The 27,020-nt window shown below is 49.3% G+C and overlaps 10 protein-coding genes across 10 annotated transcripts; 6 read left to right on the top strand and 4 right to left on the bottom strand.

Moving 5' to 3' along the window:
• Positions 1 to 480: 480 nt before the first annotated feature.
• On the top strand, positions 481 to 1,251 carry N7532_010084 (2-hydroxy-palmitic acid dioxygenase MPO1; the record flags this gene model as incomplete). The annotated part of the gene is made up of 4 exons (XM_056622575.1): positions 481 to 513; positions 576 to 599; positions 660 to 719; positions 790 to 1,251. The coding sequence occupies 4 exons, from the start codon at positions 481 to 483 to the stop codon at positions 1,249 to 1,251; spliced, it is 579 nt and encodes a 192-aa protein (XP_056469991.1).
• Positions 1,252 to 2,105: 854 nt separating this feature from the next.
• Positions 2,106 to 4,266, top strand: N7532_010083 (F1F0 ATP synthase subunit alpha; the record flags this gene model as incomplete). Its single annotated transcript, XM_056622574.1, has 5 exons — positions 2,106 to 2,177; positions 2,357 to 2,526; positions 2,662 to 2,718; positions 2,792 to 2,912; positions 3,016 to 4,266. 5 exons carry the CDS (start codon positions 2,106 to 2,108, stop codon positions 4,264 to 4,266), a joined length of 1,671 nt encoding a protein of 556 aa, XP_056469990.1.
• Positions 4,267 to 5,051: 785 nt separating this feature from the next.
• N7532_010082 (methylenetetrahydrofolate dehydrogenase (NAD(+))) lies at positions 5,052 to 6,355 on the top strand (the record flags this gene model as incomplete). The annotated part of the gene is made up of 4 exons (XM_056622573.1): positions 5,052 to 5,248; positions 5,431 to 6,064; positions 6,117 to 6,206; positions 6,272 to 6,355. The coding sequence occupies 4 exons, from the start codon at positions 5,052 to 5,054 to the stop codon at positions 6,353 to 6,355; spliced, it is 1,005 nt and encodes a 334-aa protein (XP_056469989.1).
• Positions 6,356 to 7,610: 1,255 nt separating this feature from the next.
• Positions 7,611 to 9,513, top strand: N7532_010081 (flavin-containing monooxygenase; the record flags this gene model as incomplete). The annotated part of the gene is made up of 4 exons (XM_056622572.1): positions 7,611 to 8,185; positions 8,253 to 8,736; positions 8,795 to 8,984; positions 9,047 to 9,513. The coding sequence occupies 4 exons, from the start codon at positions 7,611 to 7,613 to the stop codon at positions 9,511 to 9,513; spliced, it is 1,716 nt and encodes a 571-aa protein (XP_056469988.1).
• A 105-nt stretch (positions 9,514 to 9,618) lies between these two features.
• On the bottom strand, positions 9,619 to 10,300 carry N7532_010080 (DUF3425 domain-containing protein; the record flags this gene model as incomplete). The annotated part of the gene is made up of 2 exons (XM_056622571.1): positions 9,619 to 9,987; positions 10,064 to 10,300. 2 exons carry the CDS (start codon positions 10,298 to 10,300, stop codon positions 9,619 to 9,621), a joined length of 606 nt encoding a protein of 201 aa, XP_056469987.1.
• Positions 10,301 to 11,160: 860 nt separating this feature from the next.
• N7532_010079 (aldehyde dehydrogenase family protein) lies at positions 11,161 to 12,710 on the top strand (the record flags this gene model as incomplete). The annotated part of the gene is made up of 4 exons (XM_056622570.1): positions 11,161 to 11,168; positions 11,276 to 11,532; positions 11,584 to 12,646; positions 12,698 to 12,710. 4 exons carry the CDS (start codon positions 11,161 to 11,163, stop codon positions 12,708 to 12,710), a joined length of 1,341 nt encoding a protein of 446 aa, XP_056469986.1.
• Positions 12,711 to 12,922: 212 nt separating this feature from the next.
• N7532_010078 (B3/B4 domain-containing protein) lies at positions 12,923 to 13,642 on the bottom strand (the record flags this gene model as incomplete). Its single annotated transcript, XM_056622569.1, has 1 exon — positions 12,923 to 13,642. The coding sequence occupies one exon, from the start codon at positions 13,640 to 13,642 to the stop codon at positions 12,923 to 12,925; it is 720 nt and encodes a 239-aa protein (XP_056469985.1).
• Positions 13,643 to 15,129: 1,487 nt separating this feature from the next.
• Positions 15,130 to 16,939, bottom strand: N7532_010077 (fungal specific transcription factor domain-containing protein; the record flags this gene model as incomplete). Its single annotated transcript, XM_056622568.1, has 2 exons — positions 15,130 to 16,439; positions 16,537 to 16,939. The coding sequence occupies 2 exons, from the start codon at positions 16,937 to 16,939 to the stop codon at positions 15,130 to 15,132; spliced, it is 1,713 nt and encodes a 570-aa protein (XP_056469984.1).
• A 4,183-nt stretch (positions 16,940 to 21,122) lies between these two features.
• Positions 21,123 to 22,603, bottom strand: N7532_010076 (questin oxidase family protein; the record flags this gene model as incomplete). Its single annotated transcript, XM_056622567.1, has 4 exons — positions 21,123 to 21,214; positions 21,276 to 21,680; positions 21,733 to 22,389; positions 22,450 to 22,603. The coding sequence occupies 4 exons, from the start codon at positions 22,601 to 22,603 to the stop codon at positions 21,123 to 21,125; spliced, it is 1,308 nt and encodes a 435-aa protein (XP_056469983.1).
• Positions 22,604 to 23,292: 689 nt separating this feature from the next.
• Positions 23,293 to 23,802, top strand: N7532_010075 (MFS general substrate transporter; the record flags this gene model as incomplete). Its single annotated transcript, XM_056622566.1, is given in 3 exon segments — positions 23,293 to 23,369; positions 23,435 to 23,546; positions 23,560 to 23,802. The coding sequence occupies 3 exon segments, from the start codon at positions 23,293 to 23,295 to the stop codon at positions 23,800 to 23,802; spliced, it is 432 nt and encodes a 143-aa protein (XP_056469982.1).
• Positions 23,803 to 27,020: the final 3,218 nt, after the last annotated feature.

The raw sequence follows: 27,020 nt of genomic DNA, 5'->3' as shown, positions 1-27,020 counted from the left end.
ATACCGAACCACTTCTATATGTTATATAATAGTATGCAGGCGACGGTCTGAGTTGGCGTTGACATAGATTGGTCTTTATTTGTGGTGAACTTGTGGGCTGGATTTGTTGATTTTTTGATTGTCTCTTTTGGGATACTGCGGAGCCCTTCTTATGCTATTGTGGTGCATGATATTTTGATATGATTGATAGTTTCTTTAAGCTGGTTTGTCTTTTTTGCTTTTCGGACGTTCGCTGTTGATTTGCTCTATTCCTCAGCGGTATGTTTCGTAGTGTATGAGGATACAGTAAATTACAACAATACCCGCATACCGAGACTGGCCATACGGTACCAGAACCACACCACTGGTGGCCCTCGGCCCACGCACATGCCCGGCGAGGACGGTTGCACCACTTAGCGGCTCCATATAAATGATGATGTAGTGGCATTCTCTCTTCATCGACCCCAACATTCCTGCCTTGGTTCCTGCCCATCTATCAGGATGGCGCTCAACCTCGAGAAGCAGCTGCTCTTCGTGAGTTCTTCCCTGACCAAGTCTAATCTCCAGACCATCCGGCCACAAGCTGACAGGTGCAGTATGGAGCTTACCACAACAACCCGGTACGATGCCCTTGCGATATCTGTCAACGATAATCCTTCCCACTGATCCTATCTGTCTAGGTGAACGTTGCGATTCACATTACCTGCGTCCCGATCCTACTCTTCACCGGGATTGTCCTCGTTCGTTCTCCCCCGATCCGCGCTGCACGAGCTGTTGGAAGCTGACACTGGAACCCTCGAATTGATTTAGGCATGTAACTGCCCACCACTCGTGACGCCTCCCGATGCCTTGAGCTTCGAGTATCTCCCCGTCAACGCTGGCACAATAGGTGCCTTTATCTACGCCATCTTCTACGTTCTCCTCGAGCCGGTCGCGGGTGGTCTGATTGCGCCGCTGGTGATCGGCTCCGCCGCCGCCGGCAACTACCTGCTCGGAACCCACGGCATGATCGTAAACTACTGGGCCGGCGGTATTCACGTTGTATCCTGGCTGGCGCAATTCGTCGGTCACGGCAAATTCGAGGGACGCGCCCCGGCCCTGCTGGATAACCTGGTGCAGGCATTGCTCCTTGCGCCGCTGTTCGTGTGGATGGAGATTCTGTTTTTCTTCGGCTACCGCCCCGAACTGAAGCAGCGATTCGACAAGAATGTGGAGAAGGAAATTGAGAAGTTCCGCCGGGAGAAGGAGCAGAAGGGGAAGGATGCCCAGTAGATGCCAGAACGTTTGCCGGGATTTGTTGGGAGTCGGTGGAGCTGGGGTTTCTTGGACGCGCGGGATCGTGGACAGCCGGAGTTCCCTTGGTTCTTGCGATGATAGTTATTCAAGCGTTTTGCGTGTGCATCTTATGTTTCTGTTTGTGATATCCGTATAGTTCTAGCGGAGGCTCTGCCTGTTGTCTTCTGGGGATTGATCGCGTGGAGATCCTCTCCTCGGGTAATACGTTACCGCTGCCGCGCAACACTTGTCGATGTGTGCTGACTGAATGGCTGCAGTTTGCGGTTTGAAATAGCTCAATATCGAATAACACACTGCTTCAGGTCGTATCCCACCGGAGAGAGAATCATTTTAATATATCTAAAGGTTGAGTTTACTCCTACTATAGATAACTGTACTGTACGGTTGCCGTGACGAAAGGCATTAGGTAAGCTCATCACTTGACCAGGGATTCCGCAGATCCGAGAAGAGAAAAAAACGGGAAGCACTGGCCCGCCTCGGAGCACCAGCCCCCAGTTGTAACCACCACCGGGGGTGGCCTCTGGCACAAAATAAATACAGTAGACGATTGTAGTGAATGGATGGAGTTATTTGACAGGTAGAATCCGGTGTATCGTCCCTGGGTGGCCACTTGAGAGCAGCGCAAACGACAGCGTGGAGGGTCGCACTAGGGCCACTTCGGAGAGACCACAACCCGGACGGGACTAGCGCGAGTCCTGAGAATCCTGGCCTCCCCCCCGAAAGCTCTCCCTCCCGTCCACAACCTTCTCTCTCCTCTCCCGACTCCTCTCCCCAATTACATCTCTCCTTCAGAGAATTCATCCTCCCATCCTCTGAACCCCCCTTTCATAATGTTCAGGAACGCTCTGCGGCAGTCCAGCCGCTCCGTTGCGGCCGTCTCGGCCACTGGCCGTGTCGCCTCGGTGAGTTCTCTCCCATGGCCATCCCCAACATCCATCGCCATTCCGACCTCTGCCATCTCAAATTCGAGCTCGATTCGTCCTCGGATCTCATCCAACCCCTTCGCCCATACTTGGAAGATGGCTCAGTCGCATTGGCCTTTCAAGAGCTCGTCGCTGACAAGTTTTTCGTCTCGCTATAGGTCCGCGCGGCTGTCCCCGGCCCCCTCGCCGGTGCCTCCAAGCAGGTCCGTTCCTACGCTGCTGAGGCCAAGGCCCAGCCCACCGAGGTCTCATCCATCCTCGAGCAGCGCATCCGTGGTGTTCAGGAGGAGGCTGGTCTCGCCGAGACCGGTCGCGTTCTGTCGGTCGGGTACGTCGAATCACCGCCCCAAGGCGGCTATGGGTGTGAAAAATTCGGTCACCGGTTACGATGTCGTTCAACGCGCCCACGCCTGCCACCACCCGATTCCAACTGGAAACAGCATACTGATTGATTCTCGAATAGTGATGGTATCGCCCGTGTTCACGGTATGACCAATGTCCAGGCTGAGGAGCTGGTCGAGTATGTTACAACCTTCCCCCAAATTCTTGGCATCCCCATTGGGTAGTTCACCGGTAAACTAACAACGCTACAGGTTCGCCTCCGGTGTTAAGGGTATGTGCATGAACTTGGAGGCCGGCCAGGTCGGTGTTGTCCTGTTCGGTTCCGACCGTCTCGTCAAGGAGGGTGAGACTGTCAAGCGTACCGGCGAGATTGTGAGTCCTCACCCCCAGCCCCCTGGGAAGGAACCGGAAATCATCGGGTCCTCCCTCATACCACTTCTCCTTTTTTCTCTTGTATACTAATAATTCACTACAGGTCGATGTCCCCGCTGGTCCTGAGCTGCTCGGCCGTGTCGTCGACGCTCTGGGTAACCCCATTGACGGCAAGGGCCCTATCAACGCCAGTGAGAAGCGCCGTGCTCAGCTCAAGGCCCCCGGTATCCTGCCCCGTCAGTCCGTCAACCAGCCCGTCCAGACTGGTATGAAGTGTGTCGACTCCATGGTGCCCATCGGCCGTGGTCAGCGTGAGTTGATCATTGGTGACCGTCAGACCGGTAAGACTGCCGTCGCTCTTGACACCATGCTCAACCAGAAGCGCTGGAACAACACCGGTGATGAGGCCAACAAGCTGTACTGTATCTACGTTGCCGTCGGTCAGAAGCGTTCCACCGTCGCTCAGCTCGTCAAGACCCTTGAGGAGAACGACGCCATGAAGTACTCCGTTGTCGTCGCTGCCACCGCCTCCGAGGCCGCCCCCCTGCAGTACATTGCTCCCTTCACTGGCTGTGCCATGGGTGAGTGGTTCCGTGACAACGGCCGTCACGCCGTCATCATCTACGACGATCTGTCCAAGCAGGCCGTTGCCTACCGTCAGATGTCCCTGCTGCTGCGTCGTCCCCCCGGTCGTGAGGCCTACCCCGGTGACGTTTTCTACCTGCACTCCCGTCTGCTCGAGCGTGCCGCCAAGATGAACAAGACCCACGGCGCTGGTTCCCTGACTGCCCTGCCCATCATTGAGACCCAGGGTGGTGATGTGTCTGCCTACATTCCCACCAACGTCATTTCCATCACTGATGGTCAGATCTTCTTGGAATCTGAGCTGTTCTACAAGGGTATTCGTCCCGCCATTAACGTCGGTCTGTCCGTCTCCCGTGTCGGTTCCGCCGCCCAGGTCAAGGCCATGAAGCAGGTCGCCGGTTCCCTGAAGCTGTTCCTGGCTCAGTACCGTGAGGTCGCTGCCTTCGCCCAGTTCGGTTCCGATCTGGATGCTTCCACCAAGCAGACCCTTGCCCGTGGTGAGCGTCTGACCGAGCTGCTCAAGCAGAAGCAGTACTCCCCCATGGCCGTCTCCGACATGGTTCCCCTGATCTTCGCTGGTGTCAACGGTTTCCTTGACTCCATCCCCGTCGCCAAGATCCTCCAGTGGGAGTCCGACATCCTTGCTCACCTGAAGAGCTCCCACCCCGAGATCCAGCAGGCTATCGAGAAGGAGGGCCAGGTCTCCAAGGAGCTTGAGGCCAAGCTCAAGGAGGTCATCGGCGCCTTCAACAAGTCCTTCAACGCATAGGTGAGAAAACACCTTGAGTGATCCATGGCTGGTCGTTCTGTTTTCCTGACTCTATGTGTATAGACAAGATAGCCTGTACAATTTTGAGCCCGTTGTTTCGTTCTGTTCCTAATGCGGTGCCGGCGAGCCCGGCGAATTCGTTGTCCTCTTGTCCCTGGATGTAGCGATCAACTAGCGATGGTAATGCGTCTACTGGTCCGGGGATGTCGACGACCTGTTCCGGCGGCCCTCTGGCTAAGCGGTGCGAACTCGGACCGGTTCAATGTGCTGCCAAAATGTGATTATATCCTGTACGTTTAGATTTTTTCCGCGCATCGGGGGGCGCGCGATGGGAGGGACACGCTTACTCCTATCTGGTCTCCATGTGTCTCTCCATGTTGGATCCGCAATTTATTTCATTTGTTCCAACTTGAAGCGTTACAAGTAGAGTGGACTCGTACAGAGATGTAGGAACCTGAATTGTATGGCTGATTTGACTATGGCATTATACGGGATCTACGAAGGTGTCATGTACGAAACCATTATCAACTCCGAGTATACTCAATTGTTATCCTCTTTACAGTTTTATTAAATTCAATAATCTGTACATTGATATGTTGTGCAAGTTCCACGCGGCATCCCATACACTCGGCATTGCGCTCTCGGCAGTGAGGCCGAAAACGGCTCCCGATGCTTATCGATAAGCGAACAATCTTTTTCCTTCGTTACGAAGTCCCCCGCGATCGACTAGCGTTTTGTCCCCCATTTTTCGCGACTTCCATACTTCAGGGTTATCGCCAGTCACCATGTCGGCCCCTACAGCTTCTGCTCCTTCCTCCTGCAAGGTCATGCTGGCCAAGAACGTGGCCAATGGTCTTTTGGGCGAGGTGCAAGAAGGCATCAAGACCCTCGAGAACCCGCCGCACTTGGTCGGCTTCCTGGCCAACGATGACCCTGCGGCTTTGATGTATGCGCAGTGGACGCAGAAGACCTGCGAGGAGCAGTAGGTTTCTATCTTTTTTCCCGATTTCGAGCTGTCAATTGCCTCTTTGCGGATGGTGGTGGGGTATCCATGGCTATGATTCACAGTGCCCCTCGTCGCAACGCGAAGAGGAACAATCGACCTTGGACCCCTCCCATGCCCATATATACGCCATAATGTCTCATATACTGACCCCAATGCAGCGGCTTCAAGTACTCCCTCCGCGAAGTCTCCCGCGACGACATCGAAGAAGCCATCCTGGCCGCCAACAACGACAACGCCGTCGACGGTATCATCGTCTACTACCCGATCTTCAACAACCGCCAGGACCAATACCTGCAGCAGATAGTCGATGTGCAGAAAGATGTTGAGGGTCTCAGCCACCGCTATATCTTCAACATGTACCAGAACATCCGCTACCTGGACGCCGAGACCAAGCGCCAGAAGTGCGTTCTCCCCTGCACCCCGCTGGCCATCGTCAAGATCCTGGAATACCTCAACATCTACAACACCATCCTGCCCTACGGTAATCGACTCTTCGGCCACACTATTTGTGTTGTGAACCGTTCCGAGGTCGTTGGTCGGCCGCTGGCAGCCCTCTTGGCCAATGATGGCGCCTGCGTTTACAGTGTCGATATCACTGGTGTGCAGAAGTTCACTCGTGGCGAGGGATTGAAGAAGAGACGTCATGAGATTCATGATATGGAGGGTGCCACTCTTAAGGATGTTGCCCCTCTTTGCGATGTTGTCATCTCCGGTGTCCCCGGTGAGAAGTACAAGTTCGATACTAGCTTGCTGCGGGAGGGCGCTGTCTGCGTTAACTTTTCGAGCGAGAAGGTGAGTTTTCATGGGGTTTCTTCGGATGGGACTGAGCTGATAATTCGATTAGAATTTCCCCCACGAGGTCCGCGACAAAGCATCTATCTTTGTCCCCTCTATTGGCAAGGTGACTATTGTCGTCCTGCTCCGAAACCTGCTGGTGAGTTTAATCCCTCTTCAATTTGAATAACGGTCTGGACCGAACTGTGACTGACAAAATTGCAGCGCCTCATCCAGAACAAGCGGGTAGACGACGTCAAGCCTGCCGCGGCCACTGAGCGCCCTGGAACCCTCGAGGCTTCCTCCTAGGCATTTCCTAAGCATTGAAGATTGACGGATATTACGAGGATGATACGTGAAAAATTATAAGTATAGATTTCCTTTTTTTAGCCTTTTGAATATAGCCGATGGATTGAAATGTTCATATGCCCTCTTGTGGATCTTTCATGCGAAGATGAACCGGTTTGGTAGAAACCTTGACGAACGTGATGTATTAAATTGAAGCTTGGCCCACAATGTTTTCACAAATTCTGCACCTACCTGCACCCACTGCTCCCTCGGAACTTAATTAGTAAATCGGTACATGAGGGAATTGAAAATTATAGTTTCCTCAACAAAGTCCAAAGAGCGGTTTCCATATCCAATATGGCGTACGCAATGTATCTCTTTCTGCCAGCAGTCTGTCTGCTGCTAGGCAAGAGGTAGATACAAGCCAGGGCAGTCAACCTCCCAGAACCACCCATGTTTTACCAGTAGAATTTTCCCTACCTGACGAGTACTACCTTGGGGTAAACAAGTGGAGAGTGATGTAGCTTTGCCAACATCTGTCCAAAACCATCAGGACTGAACACCCAAAAATGTGGGTAACTATAGCTACGGTCTCTTCATCCTGCCAAAAGAAAAAGAGCCAGAATAATGAAACCCAAGCTAGAAGGTGCCCTCACCCCAGACCCCATGATTCATGGCGCGATGCAGAAGCGAAATGCACCTGGCCGGCTTTCAGGCCGCTTTTACAGCAGCTTAGCGTCTGGAACGACTGCTCCTGCACATCTTCTCCCGGGAAAGCAACGCAGGCCTCACTTTACCCAAACTCTCCGGTACACCACAGTACCTCACTGTGACTGATTTGCGGGGAACGTGAGACGAGTCGTACAAAAAAGGAGACTGCTAAGCCGACGTGCATGATACAGACCAATTACATCGGTATGGGAATATCAGGTCCCACAGGGAATTTGCTGACTGGATGCTCTTCAACCGCCGCCAACTTGGCAAGTGTACGATCCCTGGACGACTCGAACATGCTCGACCTTCGATTGCCGATCGCGTGGTTGATGGACTTTATGCATCCTAAAGAGGGGCGGCTGTGAGGCTGTGCGGAGCAGCCGTGCGAGATCGAGAGCGAGGGGTCTGTGTGAAGAACGGTTAAGAATCTGTTGGGTCGAGTTGGCTTTGCAATTTCGAGTGTGCGTTTGAGTCCTATACCGCGGCATCTGGACCGGTCCTCTTTTGTCCTTCTGTCATTTTTGTCACTGCCGTCACCAACCTCGTCTACTAATTATACACCATGGCAGGAAACCCTCTCAACTCGAACCGTCCCCTTCGAGTCATCATCATTGGAGCCGGGGTTAGCGGCCTATTGATGGGCTATAAGCTTCAACGGAACTTCGATGACCTGGATTTTACGATATACGAGAAGAATCCCGACGTCGGCGGTACCTGGTATGAGAATCGGTATCCCGGCTGTGCATGTGATAATCCCTCGCATACGTATGTCTGGTCCTTTGACCCGAATCCGACGTGGTCGAGTACGTACGCCTCGTCTTCGGAGATTTTTGAATATTTCAAGCGGTTCCAGTTCCGGAGTAACCTGGGCGAGAAGACGAAGATTTCACACCAGGTTGTTGGTGCGAAGTGGGATGATCACGCTGCGAAGTGGGAAGTTGAGATCAAAGATTCCGTGAAGAATGTTCTCATGCGGGATTCTTGCGATGTGCTTGTCAACGCGGGTGGAATTCTGAATGCCTGGAAGTGGCCGACTATTCCTGGATTGCATGATTTTCAAGGCAAGCTTGTGCACAGTGCTTCGTGGGATCAGAGTCTTGATCTGACCGGTAAGCATGTGGGATTAATTGGGAATGGGTATGTCGAATAGACTTATTGAGACGGAAAATTGGAGAAAGTGACGGACGTTGACTACGTGGTATAGATCATCCGGCATCCAGATTCTCCCGGCCATCCTGCCGCAAGTCTCCAAATGCACAACATTCATCCGCGAGCCATCATGGGTTGCCGTCGCCGGATTTGCAGGATTCGAGCCGAGGAGATTTGAAAAAGCGGAAAAAGAGACATTTGCCAGGGACCCCGGTGCCTTACTCAAGTTCCGTCGCTGGCTCGAACACAATATGAACAAGGTATTCCCGTTATTCATCGCCAACTCTCCGGCACAAGAGCAATCGCGCGAGCTCTTCGAGACTTCTATGCAGGGTGTTTTGAAAGATCCCGTTCTTGAGGACCAGCTTATTCCTAAATGGGCGGTGGGGTGTCGGCGCCTCACTCCTGGAGTTGGATACCTGCAATCTCTGAAGCATGAGAAGACGACTGTTGTCTACGGTGAGATTTCAAGGATCTTGCCCCGAGGCTGTGCCATGGAGGATGGAAGCGAGCATCCGGTGGATGTCCTCGTGTGTGCGGTATGTCAACCAGGCGTGACATAGGAGTCAAAGGACAAACTTGCTAATTCAGGGCCAGACTGGATTTGATACCACGTTCAAGCCGCGTTTCCCTTTGATCGGTCCTCACGGCCGTCAGCTTGCCGACGACTGGAAAGATGAGCCTCGGAGCTACCTCGGAGTTGCCGCTCCTGGGTTCCCTAACTATTACATGTTCCTTGGACCAAACAGTCCGATTGGAAACGGGCCGGTCTTGATTGGAATTGAAGGTAGATAAGCCCCGCGACTTGTCCTAAACCAAACAATCCAGCATATGCTAAACGAGATACAGCCCAAGCCGACTACATCTGCAAACATATAACCAGAATCCAACAACAAGGCATCAAATCAATCGAAGTAACCAAAGAAGCCGTGGACGACTTTATCGACTTCAAAGACATATACATGAAAGACACAGTCTGGAAGCAAGACTGTCGATCTTGGTACAAGGGCAACACAGCCGATGGCAAGATCGTGGCCTTGTGGCCGGGAAGCACGATCCACTACGTCGAAGCGATGCAGAACGTCCGATACGAGGATTTCAAGGTCAGATATTTTGGTAATCGCTTTAATTATCTGGGTAACGGGATGACGAAGACCGAGATGATGCCTGATGCGGATTTGGCCAGGTATATTCGGACGGAGGATGATGCTCCTATCATCGGGTCGAAGTTTGTCTATGCGAAGGCTACGCCTGAAGAGACTTCTAATGATGTTTCGTTCGAGACTTTGACCTCGAGTCCGAGTGCCAAGTTGTAGCTCTGAGAGGGATGTGGTCTCGATCTAATGATTTTCCTGCTTTTTTTTCACTTAGCGGAGATAATCAATATGAAATGTGATAAGCCGAAAGAGTTTGAGAATGTTTTATTCATCGATTATGTTGACAAGATGTGTCAAATTGGGATATTTTTCACCCCAGGGCTTCCGACGCAATTTCCAATTTTTGAACTCATAGATATGCTCTTCAAATTCAGAGTTCAAAATCGATTCGCCGTGGTCATTTCTGATCAGATACTCTCTTCCAGATGGCCAATCAACTGTTATTGATTCACCAATGGCCTTGGTAAATGAGACTCGTTGGACCGGATCAAGGGTGGAAATGAGATATTCCCTTAAATCAGGCCAGGCTAGGAAGTCAATGCAAAGGGCATGCGGCTGTGTGAGTTGAAGCGTCGAGGGCCGATACCAGACAGGGATATCCTGGTATGTCTCGTCAACTGGATAGACGCGCCACTAGAATTTCATACAGCGTTATTAGTATGAGATGATATCAAGACCGGATGAAACAACAATGACGTGAGAGGCTCACCCGCAGTAAGCGGTAAACAATGAGATAAACAGCAACGGTATCCACGACCGTCGCAGGGCCCAGTCGCTTCATTATCCTTCCCAGGAACTGAATCACGGGATTTGTGTCATTTTCCAGCAGTAGCAGATTGGATATCTTCGGTGTTCGAGGATATATTTGTGCATCGAGTTTGTCTTGCTGAATTGCCACGTGAGCATCCAATAGAAGACGCAGGGACCCATAACAGAAGCAGTCCATGATGGATTCGTGTGCGCCTCCGCAGAAGCATTCGCATGGAATTATACTGGGAGGACCAATGCTGTATATAGAATCAACTATTGCTGGATTCGATGCATGGGAAAGGACCTTTGGAGCACTATATGTCTGCTCAGTCAGGGTTGAATTTACATTAGCACTGCTATGTCCTGAAACTACAATAGAAATACTGGATAGTCCTACCGAGGTCTTCGGAGTATATTGCTGCAATGTTTGTATTTGACTTTGAAGAGAATCAATCCTGACCATTGCAGAAATGAAATCCCGCTTCAGAAGCTCCAGTTCACTCTGGATATTCTTCATGCGCTCTCTTCCATGCTGTCTTCGAATTCGTTGATTTTCCCGATCTAATTGCCGTTTCCGCTCTAGCTGTGCACTGGTGCGTACCCGTACTTTGAGTGTCGAAGATCTCCTCTGTTCCATTTTAGGTAGCCCTAGAGCAGTGGACGATGTCGTACGGGCAGAATCATCGGGATTATTCCCCGCTTTATATGACCAGACCCACTGTCATCGGGTTGCATATGCGGGGCTTCTACCCCCCGCGAGGACAGATCTGATACGCGCCGCTCTGGAGACGTGCATGAATCACAGTCCTGAGCAAACATATAGGTGGCGTGGACGATATCGCTTGCGCTACTGCATAGCCCCTCTTCTTGGCTGACGCTAGAAGTCCAACTGATCCGTCTCTGTTGCAGGACTTCACATATTTTGTGTATGAGATAAGAAGGAGGCATATCTTGGGTGTCTTGATTCAGATCGAAGATTCAATTAATTTCCCCTTCCCTGCGGAATATTCATGATGACAGGAACTAAGTATCCCCTCTCTACGCAGCTTTGCATCAATGGGAAGGTGAGACGAGACTGCTATTTATTACCAAGTTAACCATTAAAATTAACTAAGCTGTCTCTACCGTAGTTGGTGGATAGTCACAATCTGAACAGATATTCTCTATACAGTCCGGTCGATGACTCCTTATTCTGTGACCAAGTGCAATATGCAGCAGCACAAGATGTGGATTTAGCCGTCGAGTCCGCAGAAATAGCATTCAATGGTCCGTGGCGCAAGTTCACAGCCGCACAACGTGGGGAGGCACTTTCAAAGTTAGCTGTCATGTTGCTAGAGCACAAGGAGGAGCTAGCATACCTGGATGCAACTGCTATTGGGAAGCTTGGAGCTGAAACTGAAGTTGAATTTGCAGCATCGATTCTAAGATGTACGTGCCTTACCATCTGGTTAGAGTCAGAAAAGGCTAATAATATGACAGACTATGCTGGTTGGGCCGACAAATACCCAGGCGAATCATTCCCCGGCGAGGACGGCTTCGTCAAGATTGTTCGACATGAACCGCTCGGTGTCTGCGCCGGAATAAACCCCTGGAATGGCCCCATCGCCACAATGTGTCTCAAGATCGGACCTGCCTTGGCCATGGGGAATGTCATTATCCTGAAGCCTAGTGAGAAAACACCCCTTGCATCGAACAGGCTCGCCTATCTGGCTTCCGAGACAGGAATTCTCCCACCTGGCGTTATCCAAAGCTTGTCAGGTGATGGAGCAACCGGGGCAATGCTGGCGAGCCACATGAAAGTACGCAAAGTGAGCTTTACCGGCTCCGTCGCGACCGGAAAGAAGATTCAGGAAGCAGCTGCGAAGAGTAATCTCAAGCGAGTCACGCTGGAACTGGGCGGAAAGTCGCCGTCTGGGATTTTCGAGGATTGCAGCTTTGACAACGCGGTATGTTGGTCTGTTTTTGCCATCACCCAGATTACGGGCCAGGCATGCTTTGCTGCGAGTCGAGTCTATGTCCAAGAGAGTATTGCAGAGAAGTTTATCGAGGCGTTTACGAAGGGCATGAAGGAGAAGATGAAAGAGCTAGGCCCGCTTGCCGATAAGAGCCAGCTTTCTCGCGTTTCATCCTTCATTCAGAATGACGCTGGCCGAACCAAGATTCTTGTCGGTGGAAAGCAGCATGGTAACGAAGGCTGCTACTGGGAGCCGACAGTCTTCTACAACCCAGAGAAAGATGCCCAGGTGTACAAAGAGGAGATCTTTGGTCCTGTGGCATGTGTCAGTACTTTCAAGGATGAAGAAGACTTCTTGCGTCTTGCTAATGATTCTGAGTTTGGCCTTATGGCTGGTGTTTTCACGCAGGATATCAATCGTGCCATGAGAATTTCCTCACGCTTGGATAGCGGGGTTGTTGGAATCAACTGCGTTAGTACGATTAGTCTGCAGACCCCCTTCGGCGGGTCTAAGCAATCAGGTATTGGACGAGAGATGGGTCACTATGCTTTACGCAGCTTCAGTGAGCCCAAGACTGTTCTCATCAAGTAAGTGTTGAGGATTTCAGTTGATATAATCACATGCTAACATTATTGCAGCATGAACTATTGAACTGTTGTATTGAGTTCTTGAAAATAGTAAGACAGCGTCTCTAGCGATCGCATCCTGGCTGGCTTCCGAGAATGCATTACAACTAAGTTAAGATGAGATAATTTGAATGCAGATAAGGCCCGGACAATCTGAGTGCAAAATGCATACCCTATATAGTATGTAGATTTCGAAAACCCTGTACATGTGCGAAGATTAGGGTTGCCAGACCCATCTCAATTGCAAGGCCCAATTAAGCGCTGAGAAGTCGTGACATCCGCCGAAAGAGACTTCAATGCAGAAGCAAGCTCATTGGCAGCCTGGAACAGAGTCTGATCCGATAGCGGCTCAAGTGCATCCAGAATGAACAAGACGCGCGTAGTCTGGTCCGTCAACGCCGTACGCGGACCCTGCCTCCAATTCCACCGCCGGCAAGTGATACCAGTCTCATCACACCAGATCGGCTCACCTGGCGCAGCGATCTCCGTCTGAGCCTCACCACCCGAGAAAGTCTGGAACGGCTCCTTGCCGGTGGCGCGGACCAGAAAAGCCGATCCGTCGTATTTGTCGAGATCTTCGCCACCGAGGGGAATTTGATACTTGACGGAGATGGCATTGTAGATATCCGTCAGGCGGTTGACGCGCGGGAGACCGGCCTCAGCTCGACGGGTTAATGCCTCGAGACTGTTGCGTGTTTTGTTGGGTTTGGCGCCGAATCCTTTGTATGCTTCTCTCCATGCGGCGATGTGTGGGAATTCGGTGATGGGAGTCTTGCAGGCCATTTCTTTGACGTGGATTTCTGCTTCGTGTAGGAGTGTCTCGCTCGTGTCATCGCTGGAGCCGGAGGGAATGCCCTCTACGACCATCAAGAGGGCGCGGTAATCGGGGCGCAGTTCAAAGATTTCTGGGGCCACGCGGGCTGCTTGGAGCAAGGTATGGGTTGTTGTGGTGGCCATCGCTGTGGCTTCAGATGTTAGAACAGCAAAATCAAGAACAGTGAGTGGTCGGCAGAATGTAGAAGAGTGTTTGAGAGCAAAGGCAGGCTGCTCGAGATCTGAAGTAGATATACCGGGGATATTCGTGTCAGATCCTCAAGACAAGACGAAAGATAATAATGGATCGCAGGGGCCTGAGATGACAACTGTCCATATAACGAAAAAAGTTGCCCGCGATCTCTATTTCTATTCAATTTCTGATCGACCAAGCTAGAAAAAATCGTCAGTAGATGTCGTTCACGTCGAGTGGACGCCCGTTGGCCCCACGCAACACAACTTCCCGACGAGGCAAATAGTGGGGACGCAGTACCACGGCGTGGCCATCTTAAGGATTGTAGAGCCAAAGGCATTTCGCCGTTAGGCTCGGAGAGTTTTGTGAGTCAAGAAGTGAGGGCGCCGTCATCGGTAAAGTTTACATGACCACGTGCCGTTGCCATGCAGAACTTACTGGTCGAGGCTCCTAGATGTCACCAAGAAGCGAACTCGATATATTGGAAGATTAAAGCATGTCATGACAGTATGAGGCAGAACACTTAGCCACGTGCCGATGTATAAAAATTTTCCAGGTATTGTCAATGTAATATTGAGACCTGTGATCTACTAGATATGATTAGTTTTGCCGTTTCTGGGTTGGCGCCTTAATACACCGTCACGTAACCTCTCCCCTCCGTTGTTCCAACATAAAAGACCTGATCTCGCCCTTCCGACCTCTTTTCTCCTTCTCCCCCTTCCTTCGACTCCTCTACCTTGCACTCATCCCCGGCCCTTTTTGATCCACTCCGGCCCCCACCGACTAGTGCGCCTTAGCTTTCAGCCCGACGCACTGCCCCTTTATTTTACTGGAGATGCTGCTCGATCTGTTTCTACTCCCCTGGAATGGAGTGGTCGCTTAGAAGCAGAATCGCTAGGATGATCTAGCTTGTAGCCGTATTTGTGTGCTTTTGTGTTAGTACTCTAACTTCTTTCTAAAGACTGTGACTCCTATTATGCTATGAAGCTATCTAGGTCTCTGTCTGATAGTGCACCTTGCTTATCTCTGAGCCCGCTGCTCTCCTTTGTATCTGTAATGTGCTAGTATGTGTTTGATGCTATATATCCCGCTCTATCCGCCCTATCTGAGGTTATAGTATATAGCCCTGGTGTCGTAGAATAGCTCGTGGTTGCCTAGTTGTGAATGGTGATGGTAGTTTTAAAGATTGCGATAGGAGTAACTCACGATTGACTTCATTTGCCGCCCAACGACGAAAGTTGTAATGTCCGATATCATCTTCAAATCGAGCATCTCGGCCCACTTGGCGTGGTCCTTGCGCAAGTCTCACAATTTCACCGCGACGAGCGATATCAGATATTACCTGCATATGCCCAAGATGGAACTCAAGTCTCCTCAATTTTCTAAGAGGGTTAAGAGGGTTAATCTAATATGACCATTTATTATCCTAGACCGCTAGCTAATAAGAATTGACTGGATCAACTGTGGGGTCTTCCTGCGCACCCATCATTAAGTCATAGTCTAGAAACATGCTATTGATTGACAGCCACGACATATCTGAGTATGATGCAGAAGAGCCCCATCTCATAATATCGTCTAAGGTTGTGAGATTTGGTCGTGCAGCAGTGTTGCTACCGGAAGTCGTATTCTGATCCATTCCAGGCTGTCGTGGCTGTGTGGTGGGTTCCTGCCCCGCGGTGGGAATAGCTAGATCCGACAAAGACTCGAACTCGGCCTCAGATCGTGGAAAAATCTGAGATTCGGATGGGGGGCAGTCGTGAGAAGATTCAATCTTCATCAAAGTTGCTTTCCACGCTCTTGCAACTTCCCATGTTTCGCTGGCTTTTGATAGCCATTCGAAACCCCAATTGAAAGACTCTACAACGCTTCCGTGTCGAAGACTCGTCGCTGGCCATCTCTTAACGTATGAAAGTATAGTAATAGCGTTAAACACGCAGTAACATGTAAAAGGCACATGCAAAGTGAGACCTTGGCTCGTGAGCTCATTCATCATTCGAATGATTGACAACGCACTCTCGGACAAGCGATTTGCGCTATCCTTCGGCCAGTCGATGGAGGCACCTCCACGAAAGGATGCTGACTCAGGCCTATCCATCTCCTGGGCGTTGCGAGGGACAAGAGGGACATGCTCGCGGTACAGAAAAATCGTGGTCAAAAAAAAGATCAAGTTTACCAAAGCATATCGCTCTCCCTGTTTGCGTGATATGAAAGCTTGCAAGTGTGAGCCCGCAAGTGTGTAATGAAATCGCGGAGGCTGTATCTCTCGCCAGTCTTTAAGCGCCATGAGGCTGCGAGTCCAGAACGAGCTGAGATTCCGAGTGCCCTCCGTCAAAATTGTTGCTCCGGACCGATTTCCACCGGTAGAGATCCACCGGGAAACTTCGCACCATATGTTGAAGCCCTGTATGACCAGTGCAAAATCTATTTCGTGGCTGTTCCCAGTTAATCTTTGCATGTTCGGAGGGTCTGAGTTTTCGAGATCAAGCACTTCCAAATATTTCGGATCATCTGTACGGCAGACACCGAAGGCATAATCCTCGTCAGATGTTGGAAGCGGTACATTGTATATTTTTGCGTGAAGGCTTAATGAGCGAAGATGACCGCATCCGAGAAGGGACTCTATCATAAGACAAGCCCATAATGTTCGACGCGCCTCTTCCGTTTCTGTCTGAAGCGCATCTTTCGACTTGTGCGCCTTCTCATTGGCTAGCCGGGCAAGGATTGAACAACAATTTCTGGTTGCCATTCCTGTATTTCAATCATCAGAGCCTGAACCGATCATATAGGCCGCGACAGATCTGGGGAAGAGGGCTTCAACAAGCCCCGTGGGCAGTTGGGGACGCACCGATATATGTCCACGCCTGGACCCCTTTGGCAGAACCCCAATCATGAAAGCTCAGCAACAACAGAGCCTGCGCTACGGAAATTTCATATCCCCTGGCTGTCTGACAAGTAATCTTGGACCGTAAATAAGCGGCAAAATGCTCAGAAGCAGATTGAGAACCGCCATGACGACGTATCAATTTCGGAATAAAGCGCGCACACACTGCCAAAATGCCACAGAATCGGAGATCCAGTGCACGTTTTCCGTAGATCAATGAGAGCAAGGTGGGACCGTGTAAGAAGCTGAACATTGCAAAGCGCTGCTGAAATATCTCGACCGCAAACAAGACGGTCTCCTGGTCAACTTCTGCCAGTGGATTTTCAGGATTATTCGGTGTAATAATTGAGTTCGACACTTCCGTCATTGATAATACACAAGGAAAATTGGTGAAGTTGTCATTTTGAGAGCTGGCCGCCCCTGACAAAGACTCTGGCGCTGCTCTCGGAGTTTCTGCCTGTGCAACAGAGCTGGCACGGCTCCTTTTGGCAATTTGAGCACCTTGTCCTACACGCCCTAAGGCCGAGAAAGGACTGTGAGTGGCTTTTTTCCGTGGAAGGCTCAATATGCACTCGCGAGACGAATTCGAGGCACAAGCCTGGCAAGGGGGTACCCCATCGTGTCGGCATTTAATTTTCGACTTGCGACACCATTGGCAAGACATGCTCGCCCTCATCTTGAAGACTCTGCCAATCTGTTGTCGAAGTGGACTGCGAGCCGGCACCTTGGAGGCGAAATTCGAATGAGACTTTCATCACTGATTGTAGCCACTGGAACGCAATTGATTACAAATTGCCCTTGGCAGATTAAGCGGCTGTTTGATTGGTCAATTAAAGCGGTCTGGTCTGAGAGCATAAACTTGTCTGCTTTCTCCCGCTCCAACCCCTTCCTAAGTTTCTGTTCTTGGGAGGTCCAGGTAATCAAGTATTTTGTGGCCAATGAGCGTCATGTTATCTCTCGAGTACTGGATGGACATCAATGAACGAATCCGGGCGCTGGGACGGACGAAGATCTATGTAGAAGATGCGGCGGATAGCAGCCTCTGCTGTATCCTATAGGAAACAGTTTCTTTCTCGCTCAATTCCAACACACCATTTACTTCCTGTGATTGAAGTGTACAATAAATAGTCCATTGATAGCCGAATCGAAAAATTGGCGTCTTCCTTCAAACTACGAGTCACCGACGCAGATGATCAGGGGCCTGCAGGTAGAGTGTTCGACTCCCTCTCTCTCTCATTCAGGAAATATGTTCGCAAGATGGATTCGTGACTCAGCTGTGGTTAGAATTGCGTAAAATTATACGTATTCATATACAGTTTGACTGAGTATAGCGCCTATATGCCGCCACATCCGCGGACTGCGGGTTAGATGTCGGAGCGGATACCCTGAAGCGCGGCGCTGACCTAAAATTCTCGTAACCGGATATCGGAACTTGACAGTCCCCAACTTCCTGCGGTGAATACTTCCCAGAGACATCCTATCGGATACGAGGGCCTGATTTTCAGTCGGACATGGGTTGAGAGAAATTCGCTTCATAATGAAGCTTGTAGCTTGGGAGCAGAGTTAATACAGTTAATACAGTTAGTTACAACAAAAGCTCTACTGATGATTTATCGTTGATCGGCGATGAATTGGCAAGCTCACTGCACAATTCTGTAATCTGATTTCGAGTTATTCAAGTATTTCCCTAACTACAGAATACAGAAGCGCGTGTTATCATCCCAGCTTTCAGAGGAATGCCAATGTTGAAGCACCTCTCACTTTCCGCGCAGACGGCGAAATCAAAACCCGGTGTGCTGAATACACTCGCATACTTGGGTGTCAGCCGAATTCTGGTGGAGGTAACTTTTGCTAACGGTCTCAACAAGGCTTAGTTCATCTTTTGCCTGAATATTTCAGGGCCCAGGTTGTGGCACCTTACAGCTCTTCAGGTCGTATACACTTCTACCATTTATGATATTAACTACGGCTACATGCAGCCAATGGACTGCTTCTCGACGATACAGGCATTCAAGCGGTTGGTGACATATTACGTAGGTTGACTTGGTCTTGACACTTTGTCTTGGTACAAGTTAGCCTTTTCGGCGTTCGGAATCCGGCTTTCGCATTTCGCATTTCGCATTTCGCATTTCGGGACCCGCTTCTCCACGATACATTCCATTCTTCGGGATATGTTTGCAATTGCTCTCACTGCCTGCAGTACGCCACCCGACCTTGATTAGTGGCCCCCTCAAGTGGATGCTTCGGAAAGACGGAATGTGAAAAGCGCCCAAACAGGCCTTTTGCGTCAAACGAAACGTGGATACTGAATTCGCCGAGTGGATCGGGGTGAAGGAGCAAGTCTCCTACCATGACTAGCGAGAACTAGATGCCCGAGAAGCCACCATTGACCAGGGCTGGAACCATCGACGATGACCGAGATACTTCAGTACTGCCCAGAACTCCACTCAACCTCGACCTCGTCAGGCTAGTGTGCGGTTATTGTCGAACAGACGCGATCTCAATCTCATGACTCAGTGTGAGTGCCTGCTTCCTGACGAGCCAGCTCGGTATCTCAACCGGCGCCACGGCGGCAGCTGATCCGAAAACCAAGGAACCGGCGCTGGAGCTTTGTCTCAGCACCAGGGGTAGGGTTCCGATTCCATTGAGCGACATTCCATTGACCGACGTAGTGATCAGTCAAGCCCAAGGCATTTACAGCGGGATGGTTCAGTTCGGCCTGGGTGAGACAATCTGGTGGACAACAGACACGTGCAGGATCTCGAAATGCACCTACAACCATTGTCAAAGTCGTCTCCAGGTTCTCGTCTAATCCTGAGGCCCTGAGGCAAGGACATATAGATAACGCTCTCTCACCGTGCATAATCTGACAAATATCTTGTCAGCTCAACGCAGCCAGATAGTAGTATATCCCCGTTGAATTGTACTGGAGTGTTGTCTCTGGCCTGTAAGTGTTCAACTGATGATCCAAGCCGTCCGTCCGTCGCACTACGCAGAATGAGTAATTTGTCGAGGATAGCCACAGGCTATTCAGGGATATAGAGGTCAATATTTCTGCATTATCTCTGACTTCTCTATTCTTGGCTTTTTTATCCAGGTCCCTTATAAAAGAGGAGCTGAAGGTCTCAAAGAGTCTTGCCCTTTTACATTGTATCAAGCTATGCATTAAGACAAGCATGTTTTAGTGCGTGAAGAATTTAGTGCGTGAAGAAAGCCTAGTTATCAGGAAGTTTGCTTCTATTTCTTAGATATTAATAAGGAACAGCCTGCTCAGTCCAGATCGTGCTGTATAGTAGAACCCATAGAGATATGTCCTCAGCTCTCGAATGTTACAGCACAAATACTCTCCATATTACCAGTGACTTTTAAACGGAGAGACTCATCCTCGCAATTGCATCTCAGGGCTCTTCCTAGCAGAATGCCACGACAACCTTCGGCATAATAACCGTCGTTAAAGCCGTATCCAGTACTAGATCTCTATTGTCAGAGCAGGGTATTGACCCATTCCGAAAAGTCTAATATAGTGATTGGCTCCACTGAGCGGCCGAAAATGGGAACTGCAGCACCATTCGAGAACTGACTTAATATGGTAAAGATTCTAATGATGGCGCGAAAAATAGCCGATATTCTATCAAGTGCACGTTAGACTATAATTATACGGAGGTTTTCAAGATTCCGGTTGCCCTAGTTACTAAAATCCAAAATTGAGGCGGTGGAAACTATTAAATCATTACTAGAAATTGAGAATACACTAGTTACTTGTTAGAATTAATAATAACATTAATGTATACTCCACCATGGTAAATTGCTCACTTCTATTAGCTATTATACCTTTATAAACACTACCTCTAACTTGTAAATATGTAGAAAGTTTATTTAATGTTGTATAATTAGAAGATAAGGAACTAGTATTGATGCTTTAGTTCATTGAGTTTGAATACCTTTTGTTTGGGCGTAAGATTGCAAAGTGACAATGCAGTGATGCTACCACAGTCCCATGGTATAAGGTCTATACTTTGGGCCCGGTACCTGAATTAGCCCGTTGGTTTGCTTTTGTGGTGGGCTAATTCAGGCTGGCCTGTGTGGGTGTCATGGGTCTCTGTGCGACACGGTGTCAAATGGGAAAGCCGAACCGAACCTGAAATACTAGCGCACCACTATTTAGTACTTTTGGAGGATCCCCAAAGGCCCTGCGAATCCATGAGTTGATGAAATACCAAATATTGCTGTTTCGCGGGCCAGCGACAGTTAATTCTGGATGTAACCGAGTAAAAAGGTACCGCATTAAAGGAACTATCACTAGCGTCATTAGGAGAGGCTTTTCGTAACAAGCAGCCTCTGAAAGGTATTCGAAAGACAATACATGAAATACAGTCTGAAAGTCTTCGATGATGGATCAGTACATGGCTTGCCAAGTTGGACGGAATTATTTACCCTGTGTCTTCATTAGGCCTCATGTTCCAACATTTCGACAGATCCCACTTTAATGAAAGAACAGATTCGTACAACAGAAATCTTCAATATGGAAGGCTCCAGGCTCGTATTTACAGCTACTTTCGAGGTCCAAACTTCTCCCAAGACTCTGGAAACCCAGATCCTCGCACCCACAGGTCTTTGAAGATCAATCCCACCGAGTCCACAGCTAAAATTTCGTGGTATATTAAAAAGCGAATTCAAGAAAACTGGGAATGATAAAATCTTACCGATATTGCCGATCTGGAGCCACATATCTCCGCTGACAGGAAGTTTCTTTCCGGACACCTCATGGGGACGGCAGAGCTCCTCTGCCATGGCGACAGTACGAACAAATTTAGCTAAGTGGCCGTCATCAGTCGGATGAAGATAGCTCTTGGCGAAGACTTCCGGCCAACCATGATGGATAGGATAGCTGAGAACATCGCCGGGTTGCGGGTCTGGCATTTTGCGCGATGCCCAGATCAAAAGATCCATACGGCCTTTCATCTCCAGTAGGCGTGCTTTGTTGGCAGCACTCAAATATGGCAGGTCCATAAAAGCCTTGAAAAATATTGACAGATTCACGGCGTGAATGAAAAAGAAGTCGAGCTTCAACTGCTTCCTCGGGTTCTGGGCGGTCGCAGTCCAGTAGACTTTATATTTATTAGTATATCTCCAGAAAAATCACCGTTGGACAATACTCACTGGCGGTGTTGATCATCTCAATCAATTTGTGATGAATTTGATTCTCAGGTACTGTCCATTGGCTGATAGACTCAATGACCTCTTCGCTGGCTCTCGACAAGATACCAGGCGCAAAAACATCGGTGTCGCCGTGGACGGCAGCGTCTCGGATTGTCTGATTTGCACGCATCTCCTCGATAATCTCTATCAGACTCTTGCTTGTCTTGTGAGACTTAGCAGAGGCCGCAGCGGGCTTGTAGAAGCTGTCTGCGAGATAATCCTGATGCACTGCGGCCTGTGCCAAGGCCTGGGCGACAATCGCCGGCTGCTGGAACTCAATCCCAAAACCCAGATGGATAATGGGGTGGACCAGGCCCGCGAACATCCGGGAGAGTAGCGACTCGGCGAGCTCATCGCCACCGAAAAGATACTCCTTGATGACAGCGGAGACGCCCTTCTCCCCGATCACACGTTGGAAGAAGGCAAGGTAATTAGAATAGTGCTCTTCTTGATACATATGCTTCAAGCATTCCTTCTTATCGGAGAAAGACTGGATCACGGCTTCATCTCGGGGGATCGCGGCCCGCTGGCGCTGGCTTTCTCGCTCATATTGCGCCTGAATTGTTTCAGGCGACGCACCAAGAGCCCAAATTGTAAGCATAAAATGCACGATATGATCTTGTGGATCATTTCTGTCAGCGGAGTGTACATTATCTCATAGGTAGCGGGGATGCTCACCGTGAAATTCAATGTTGTTGAGATAGATGTGATGGTTTTCCATGTCGTGCTGGAGCACCTCGCTCACTTTACGAGCGGATGCCCAGCTGAGTCCGGGTGCACTGAAAACGCCCCCATTGGCTGGGGTCAAGCAAATCTTAGTAGAAGTAGCCATATTACGATTTGATCTGATGCTTCACGCTGATAGTAGAAAAAACTGTAATTTTTGAGCTTGAAAGATTGTGAGGCAGTGCAGGGTCATAAATAGATCTACATCGCGGCTGCTGACCACATTGATTGTCTGTCCCCATGTCACAGTTGCAGTGGCCAATCACGACCGGTCTAGACACTCAGCTTAGATATAATTGGCATTTAACATTTCGTCTTCGATTTAGGGTTTGGCATTCGCATTTCCAGTTTCATTTCGGTTTTCGGCTTTCGGACCTCGCAATCGTTGGTCTCCACTAGACACTTCTTTGCTTCGGCAATTTATTCCGAGCTCCATTGACATGATCGTGAATGAAGTCCGACGAGGGTTACTCACACAAAACTAATTCTTGAAAAAAACTGGCCAGTCATTGCCAAACAAAATGCACGAGAATCATTCTAGAAGCTCGACGGCTCCACTTCGGCACGTCGAACTGCTCTTATTTGGCGCTGCCGATTCTACCGATTCTATACGGAGTTAATATGGATCTCCTTTTTCTGACGATATCGCAGAGCGTGGGGGTCGACACTCTTCCTTAAGATTCAGCTAAAGAGCTTCAACAAGATTTCTAGCACGCATCTCTTCGAGCGAATAATCTAGCAACACCTTTAACATCCTTGATGATTCCACTTGAGCCAGTGCCCATTCCAGTAACGATGAGCCCTGCATCTTATGTGGTGGACTTCAATGCTACGGACCAGGCCCATCCACAGAACCGGTCAACAGGACGGAAGTAAGTGATCGGACAGACCTGACTGGGACGGATCTTCTGCAGGGGCAACATTAATACAGCTACAGACTGACTATCGCGTTGATTCTTTCATATGTGACCTTTGTGTCAGCCTTCGCCAGTGCCATCTTCTCGACCATCCTCGAAGCACTGGAAGATGAGTTCCATATCAGTGAGGAGGTAGGCACCCTAGGGGATAACCTTCTATGTGCTGGGATTTGCGACCGGCCCGATTCTATGGGCACCTGCTTCAGAACTCTACGGTCGTCGATGGCTCATTCTCACGGGCATGTTTGGCCACAGCGTCTTCACAATCGCGACGGCGACGGCGAAATTCGTGCAGACCTACTTGGTCACGCGGCTCTTTGCCGGCTTGTTCTCTGCCAGACCGGTCGCGACGGTCCCTGCGTGTCTTGCCGACCTCTATGACACGTAGGAACTGCGGATGGACAGGATATTAGTACTGGCTTGACAACGGGAGGTTATGCTTTTGGGGTGATAGCGGTTGTGATCGCGACTTTGACTTTTTTTCAGCGCTATTCTCTAAATTGAGCCTCATTACAACCCATGTTCTAACACAGATTCCCTAAATTTTCGGACTTAGAGCTCGACTGGGCATAGTTCCACAGAATTTTTACATTACTAGCATTGGCTGTATGCCGATTAGCGGTGGCAGCACCCGCATAGCCACTTGATTTTATTGAGGTTGGATGGTGAATGAATTAATCCGAATTCGAATCTGAATCGGTATACTATGAGTACCAGAGACATTCAGGGGGATTTCAACCTCCCTTAGTGCATCTTCTACTTTGATTTAATCAACTATCTGATTCATCTGATATTGGTTCCGCTTGATCTCATTCACCAATATACATACTAGTCCATACTGTATCAGCTTGCTCTGATATAAGGATCATTCAATCAGCTTGAGATGGTAACTAAATAGAGGCCAACTTTAGTAATATTGACTCCCCTTTCCTAGCCGAACCGTTTTCAATCTAGATCAAAAACTCGAATGGCGTCCGAGGTGCGTGGGTTGAGTGAAGGAAGATCAACGGGGAAACATTCTCGGTCCGCAAAGGAACAGTACGTGTCTACGCTATCTAACGCTGTTTTCTTTTCCCGAGCTCTTCTGAGTTTAGCTAGTGGATCGCTGTAACAAAAGTTTTGCGACATCCTTTTAATTCTGTTGTTGCTGTCGTGGACTATGTTTAGTCATCTCCCTGGAAGCTAACTAGTTTATCATCGGCGCGATGTAGAGAGCCTCACCTTTAGAGGTCATAGATCCCGCTTGCTTTGCACCCGAACAACATCTCTCGACCCTCTAGAAAGTTACTAGTACGGGTGAAATCGATTGATTGAGCACTATAGAATTGCTTCCTACCGAAATCCTCTTCGGCATCGTGAAGTGCCTTGATAGTTAGGTCAAATAGCTTTTCTGCTCTAGTAGACGAATGAGGGACGTCTGTTTACCCTCCTTATTTCTCAAATTGCGTATTGAATTCTGGAATAAGGGACTTGACTTGTTGGAAAGCATTTTGGAATCAAGTTTCCCAATGAGTATATCGTCTCCTTCGAGTACATCGCCCTATGTTACTTAGACCTGGTAAGGGGCCCTGAGCAAATTATCTATGAAAAGGCCTGACCTCAAAATAGAGATACGATATTATGAGTTTTTCAAAACGTAAATCCTTACTCCTGACGATATATCGATATATGCGAGAGTTATGATGACGTGATGGTCGTGAGGACTAGGACGAAATGGAATACCTCTCGAGCGACTATCCTTCATACACGTGTGTTTATAAGATACTACGACGGACATATACTGAGTAGTATCTCTCAGATTATAGAAACAGGAAGGGCTTCGATATTAATGAGTATTGCTTTTAAGCTGCTCTCTAAGTTAAAGGAATTAATATTAGTATTTCGTTAAACACGGGGCCACGAGGATTAGGAAGAAGACTACTAAAAGGTATATAAGATAACAGAGCAGAAGTCCTATGAGCACTATATCTAGCTAGGTCTTACTGCTTTAAAGAGTCACAGCGTAACTTTTATTTGTGTGCTCTGATTGGTGGACTAACAGGCACCAGTTTCACCCTTCGGTGCCTGGATTCTGAGGTTTCTAGCAGGCCACCACGCTGCTGGGGATGCGGTGACATCGCCAAGAATGCACTCCAGCCTGAATTCGCATCCGTAACGTCCCTGGTGGGTACGACTCGACCTAGAATTTAATTGCAGGCACTTCCGAATGGAATCCTTTCTCAATGGCCAATTTTACCCGCGACTGACCCGGGCAACCGACGGTGCACTTCCGTGTGCTCCGGTTCATAACCACGATATAGCTGAAGAACGAGGCACGCAGCCATCCGAACACGAGAATCGAGGAGAAACCGCCGGCGTGGCAAGATGGCTGGGGTTGCAAGGGAATCTGTGCGTGATCGTGGACAGGTAAATCAGCCCACAGCCGCGTCGATCACGAAAATAGTACAGAGCTGATCCCCCACTGAGCCAAACTCGATCGGGACGGCTTCGTACACTCTATATCTCGACGGTCCTCGAACTGCCAGAAAAGCACTTGCTTTAAAAAACTGAATGAGGGTCCAGCAGGACTTTGCCGGTACTCGCAGCGGACTTGTTCTTGGTTCCGGCGTCACGCCCGGTGTGGGAGTTTGATAGGGGGTGCTCATTCTGAAACAAGAACGCGACAACGGGGCCAATTACCCCTAGCAGCCAAGCCCACGCGCCAATCAAAACGCAACAAGGAGGGTGAACCAGTACCAGCTGCAAATGCCACTTAAAAGTAGACGAGCGCCGGGTGGGAGCTTCAATTCCTCACTCACTCGATTCGCTTTGAAGTCCCGTTCGCAAAATCGCAGGTCGATTTCCACCTTTTTCCGATCTTTTCCCGACAAAAGATACATACAACCTACTACAGTTCTTTCGCGGGCGAATTTATTTCTTTTTTCTTTTTTCTTTTTTATTTTTCCTTCGAATCTTGGGGCTGTTCTCTATACACCGACTCAGCCAGCTGCGCCTATCCCTTAAAGAATAAGGTCGTGACGGCACCAGTGTCCAGTTCATTTCTATACGATCATTCTATTCCAAATACGATGCAATGAAGTTCCTCGGCCTTTTCCTGCTCAGTTCTCTCGCTGCTCTGACTACCGCGGCACCAGTTGCGGAGACAAGTTGTTTTAAACGTGCGTACTGGACCCTTTATGCCAAGCATGGAGTGGTACGAAAAGCTAACTGCTTGCAGTCGGAAAAGGTTGCGGTATCAGCTCGGATTGTTGCGGTGACCTTACATGCGGTTACTTCGCGGTGGATGGGGTGCTGGACTGGACTCAGAAAGTGTGCGGACCAAAGTGATAATTTCATCTTTTTGCGAAATCAAGGGCTCAACTGGCGTGCGTTCGGTATCTGGCTATATTGCTCGCCTCGTCGGATGAGTTGTTGGGGGTTATTGGATTCTGTATGTAGCAGGGCTGTGTATAGCTGGATATCCAATTCCTTTTCTCAGACGTACTCTCCACATTGTATTGGATACTATCTACGAGAACTACGATAGAAACAGGTGGATAAAAGGATCTGAGTACTCCTATTCTAATTATAATGCATCAAAATATTGTCTTCTATATCAAATGTATG

Source organism: Penicillium argentinense (genome assembly GCF_028826775.1).
Source record: "Penicillium argentinense strain IBT 30761 chromosome Unknown utg000010l_segment0_segment0, whole genome shotgun sequence".
NCBI lineage: Eukaryota > Fungi > Ascomycota > Eurotiomycetes > Eurotiales > Aspergillaceae > Penicillium > Penicillium argentinense.
This window is presented reverse-complemented; position numbering and strand designations above follow the sequence as displayed.